This window comes from Alligator sinensis, unplaced genomic scaffold (assembly GCF_000455745.1).
Source record: "Alligator sinensis unplaced genomic scaffold, ASM45574v1 scaffold347_1, whole genome shotgun sequence".
Taxonomy (NCBI): Eukaryota; Metazoa; Chordata; order Crocodylia; family Alligatoridae; genus Alligator; species Alligator sinensis.
Genome location: NW_005841922.1, coordinates 123700 through 128837, shown reverse-complemented (window position 1 = coordinate 128837; position 5138 = coordinate 123700). Strand labels below are relative to the sequence as shown.

The 5138-nt window shown below is 39.6% G+C and overlaps 1 protein-coding gene across 1 annotated transcript; it reads right to left on the bottom strand.

The window, feature by feature from the left end:
• Positions 1 to 279: 279 nt before the first annotated feature.
• Positions 280 to 4813, bottom strand: ST8SIA3 (ST8 alpha-N-acetyl-neuraminide alpha-2,8-sialyltransferase 3). Its single transcript, XM_006019107.1, has 3 exons — positions 4677 to 4813; positions 1919 to 2476; positions 280 to 562 (listed from the first exon to the last, which is right to left on the bottom strand). The coding sequence occupies exons 1-3, from the start codon at positions 4811 to 4813 to the stop codon at positions 280 to 282; spliced, it is 978 nt and encodes a 325-aa protein (XP_006019169.1).
• Between the last annotated feature and the right edge of the window lie 325 nt (positions 4814 to 5138).

The window sequence follows — 5138 nt, the reverse complement described above, 5'->3', positions numbered from 1 at the left end:
CTTGTGACCCGCTTTTGGGTTATGACCCACGGGTTGAGAAATGCTGGTTTAAACTTCCCCATTTTGTGAATACTGTCAGTACATTTTGGTAATCACTTCTGCACTGCTAAATATGCTAAAACCTTTTGATAAGCTATGATAAGGGTGATTAAAAATCATCTTTAGATTATGGAAAATATTTTAGTATTTTTTTTCTTTTTAGGATTCTAGTTCAAAGCATGTTTAATTCAGTTTTGGGCACTTTTTAACCAACGATTTGGCACTTTGAGATTGAAGTTCTTAGGCACAACGTGACAAAGTCAGTTTAGTGAGTCCTTCCCCATGCATTTTGTAGAGCAGCTGGAACTCTGCAGGCAGCTGGTGGGACTCCTGCCACTTGGTAGTAAACTTTGTTCCTTTTTTATCATAGTAATGGTACGGGAGGTCTTCCCTTGTGTTGGGATCAAATCCAAATGGCCAAAAGCCATACAAATGGATTTCTTCACATATAGCAGAAGCAAGGGTGTACATTAGAATACCTGTGCTCAGTCGCTTGGGTGACAAATGTTTATTTTTCCAATACCTGTGAAATAATAGAGACATGTTGATTCAGGTGCAACTTCTGTATACAACCATTTAATAAGAAAAGAAGATTTGATTGTGAAGAATGCCTATATCCATAACTGATCATTTGAATAAGATCTAGGGTATTGTTACTAGTGGGCATGTCTACATGAGATAGCGTTATGGCAAAAACTGTGCTAGTATGCTAGTATTAGTCTACTGCTCATTAACCGTCACAAAAAGCATATGATCACACTAATGCTCAGTAGGGCAACCTACTGCACATTTATTTAGTGCTCCTTTTGTAAGTACTACATTTAATGCTCAGTAGGCACTGTGCATTAATGAATGGGTAGATGCATTAATTAAGTCCTACTGTTTAGGCTTTAATAAAATAGCATGAATATAGCACACCCTGATATAAGACAATATCTTTGCATTAAGTTACCTTGGACTTCTTTGTGCCTCTCTGCAATGAAGCCAATTAGCACTTCTAATTGTTAGTCACCAAAACCCTGACCTTGCAACTAATCTTATGAAGGCAAATTTCCTGCATCAGTGAAGAAGCCCATTGACCTCTTCTAGGTTTCATATAGTCTCTATCTACCTATACAAAGACTACTGTAAGATAAGGTCTGAAGGTGAAATTCATCTTTGTGCAGACAGACAACACAAAGCTTATGCAGTCTGAGCCTGTTGCTGTACTCTGTATACAATCCCACAAAGAATATTTAGAATGTAAACTTGCCTCAAGTGCAACACTTTTTCTGTAAGAGTCACCTACTTTACATGATCATTTTAGCTATATCTTGGATTATCATTATTTACTGTCCAGGCTTAGGATGGTATAGTGGCTTATTCATTAGGGGTGATTCACAACTTTGCGTGAGATCAGGACAAAAGCTATGGAATCATTTATCTCCCACTTGAGCCAAATTAAATGGTACATTGGCCTGGTGATGGTCTTTGAGGGTTAATTTCACCTTAAGTACCAATTGTGTTCCTTGTGGAAGTCGAAGTCAATGCTAAAACTTCAAGTATCTTCAATGCAACTGGGATTGAGTCCTAACTGTTTAGATATTGTGCATCAAATGAACTGTAAAAGAAGATCATAAACAAATAGAAAAATAGGACTGTAAAAGACTTCAGGAGACCATTTGGTCCAACCCACTGCTCATCGCAGGTTCATTCCTTTCTCAACCATCTCATTCAAGTGTTTGTCTAATCTGTTCTTAAACTATTCTTTCACTACTCTAGGCAATTGGTTCCAGTGCTTAACCAGCCTCATTGTTACTTATTCATCATAGCCAACCTAGATTCAATGGCCAATTAGTGATACATGGTTTTATGAGTTAAATGTAAGAAAAATACACACCTGTTGACATGTTGCATTATATTCCCTGGCCAAGCCAACTGGACCTTTAATTGCCCTCTGTGCTCAACAAAGAAGTCAACCAATGTTCTTGTGACGGTTGCTGAAGTGTGGAAGAAAAAAGCTGGGATCCAAAGAATGGCCCCATCAAGCTTTTTTAAACTTAGAAAAAAGTTATTGCGATCCTGAATGGTCAAAAGGTTGTTGTAATACTTTTCCAGGATGCTGGGGTTGAAGGTTGTAAGGTTGGTTTTCCTTCCAACATCTCTCTGGAAAGCCTCAGTTGGAGCAAAATTACAACGGAAAACAAAATCAGATTTATCTATTTCTTGTCCACACTGACTCCCTGTAAGGATTCCACTATTTCCAACCACAGCACAAATGTTATAATGCTTATTCAGGATAGGTGAGACATCTGGAAGCAATGATCTGAAGTTATTGCTAATAGAAAAAACATACTTATGGCTGGAATAATCATAATGCATCAGCTGTCCAATCCGAACACTATTCTTGGTCAAAGAAAAATTTTTTATCACATCAACATGCTGAAGAATTTCTCGCCTAAAATAAAATACAGAAACAAAACAAAATATTTCATTAAGCTCTGCCCTTGCATACAGCTGAGTGATTTTCTTTCCTGTTATGATTCATTTTATTTGAAAAAAAAATTGAGTTAAATTAATCCCATTGAGGGTGGTGAGGTAACAGATTTCAAATGGATATGAACCAATGAGAGTTGTGACACCAGATTCTCCGGCAGTGTACATTTTCATAGCTTTACTGAATTTAATGGGTGATGCTGATTTCCATCAGCTGAGCATGCCAGAGCTCTTGGTTTACAACACTGAGATTATAATACTTGTTTCATTCTTTAAGTTGAAGGCATAAATCTGTAATGGGGCACTGTTTGCATAGAATGAATTCAATCTCAGGCAGAGGGGCAGCATAAAACTACATCCTGTTTATGTCCTACCTTGAGCATGGTAGTTAGATTTATGTTGGCTCTAGATTTCATACTGCAGAGCTTTGGTAAGGATGAATAGCTCATGTGCCAAGATGTACTCAAAACAGTCAAGAATATTCAATTGTATTAACAGTAATGCAGCTGAATTTTTAATACAAGTACTTTTTGTATCCTCATTAAGAAGCTTTAAGTCACAAAGCAAGTGGCATTCAATTGTGTCCTCCTGCATAAATAGCATTATTTTAATGTCTTGCTTAGGCAAGTAAATTGGAGTTTTTAAAAGGGTATTATGAATATTGAAAATGCTCAGGAATTTCTCTTGCAGAGAATAAAAATAGAAAGCAAACCATTACTGCCTTATCTGCTCATGTTTATGGAAAACAGCCTCTCTTTCAGCCTGCTAGCCTCAAATGTCTAAGCATTAATGGAATCCCAATGGATGCCCTAATTATGGGCTATTATTGCTGACAGAATAATGCAGAGGGAGACCTTGAGGCAGTAACTAAAATTAAGAAAGAGGTACAGCAAAGGCATGAGTCAGGACTAGACTATGACCTAGAGACTCAGGTCACAGTAACGGTTGGTACATGTTGACATCACTCCAGGGTCACTGAGCCACAACTTCTTCTCTGCTCCCTGCAGTTATTGGAGCTGTGGTCATGCAATATTAACCCATACTTGCAGAAGATGATTCCCCCAAACCTCCATTTGGCTCAAATGTATTGACCACTCAGTAGAAAGTGAGTTGAAGGAGTGCAATGGTGGGCACATAGTTAATCTCTTTTCTGTGTTCCTAAACCTAAGTTCCACATGAACTACATAGGGATGTCAGGAAGGTTTCTAGTCCCTAGATTGGTAGTGAATTCCAAGCCACAATCCAGCCATTAAATGCTGAAACACTGTAGGCAAATTTCAGACAAAATATGGATCCATTGGCCATGACAATAACATCTATTTTTAAGCAGAATTCTTCACTTACTGAAGAAAGGTAGGATTTTTCCTTGTTATATCACAGTTTTAAACTCGAGATGCATATCAATACAAATAATTCATAAAAAGACTGGCTTAGTTTCACCAGCATTAGTAGCATCACAAGTTAAAGAGCAGCAACAATAATAGAATAGAAACCTAATATTCAGTTCATGTACATGGGGAGCTTTGAGGAAACTAATGGAACCAAGACATAATTCCTCTTGAAATATTGTCAATTTGGGAAAGCTGAGGTAGAAATCATGATGCAAAAAATGAATTTTAATTGGCTCAGCATTTTGGATATGCTATAGCCCTATGGATTAGCTAATCAGAAAGGAACATGCTTGTCGAGCAGAGTTATTCTGCTGTCTGTGTGACTGAGAAGTTTCATTGAAACATGTTTTGCACGTCGATGATGATTGCATTCTGTTATGTGTTAGAATTCAGTTGTTTTTTCTGAGATTTTCTTTGGACATTTATCCTGTAGCAACAGCCCTTTAACTAGTCCTCTGATAAACTGGGTCACATTTGGGTTTTTTTGGTATACTAGTGCGTAAGCCACTGTGTGGATTGTCAGTGAAATAACACATCACCAGAATATAATGTGTTTCCTGTCCTATAAGTTATAACTTTTCTGACGCGGGGAGCTGTTCTGACGCAGTCTTTGCTTCTGAGGTTGGGCAAGTTACACCTGGTTTAGCATTTATAATTTCCTGGTTACCTTCTCCCCCCTCCCGCACTCCCTCACCAAATGATCAAACTAATACACCAAGGAAACCGAGCCTAGGCCTTCACAAAGCAAGTGGTAGCATTTGCTTCTCTCACCTTTGATGTAAGAATGCTGTTCTGTTAAAGGTCCACCTGGAAGGCTTTTCTTGTAGCTCGTGTGTCAAAGAATTGGTGATCGGCACAAAGGAAGGGTCCAGAAACTTCAGTGCAAACTGGGACCTGCAAAGGAGCATGTGTACACACACACACACACACACACACACATGCACACACACATACAAGAATATATACCCGTTAGCAGGTGGATTCAGGGCTTAAGCCCCTGATCCCTCTGCCTTGCGGATGATTTCATGGGAAGCCAACTCATGGAGCAAAATCTCCCCCTCCCCAGCTCCCCTCCTCCGTGAATCCGGGCGGAGGGGGCAGAGGGAGGCTTTGCACTGCAGCCTGCCTAAAATGGCCGTCAAAAAAATCCCTGCCCGCCTGGGATGGGAGGCAAGTGGCCGGGCAGCGGCGGCGCGCGGATCAGCACCGCGGACAGCGGCCGGAGCGCGCCCG

Bases quoted from the DNA above. Each gene is read 5' to 3' on its own strand.
- ST8SIA3 (XM_006019107.1), bottom strand. From the start codon at position 4,813: ATGCTCCTTTGCAGGTCCCAGTTTGCACTGAAGTTTCTGGACCCTTCC. The intron at 2,477-4,676 runs GTGAGAGAAGCA...ATTTTATTTTAG, and splicing joins ACAGCATTCTTACATCAAAG to GCGAGAAATTCTTCAGCATG. The intron at 563-1,918 runs GTGTGTATTTTT...ATTATTTCACAG, and splicing joins ATAATGCAACATGTCAACAG to GTATTGGAAAAATAAACATT.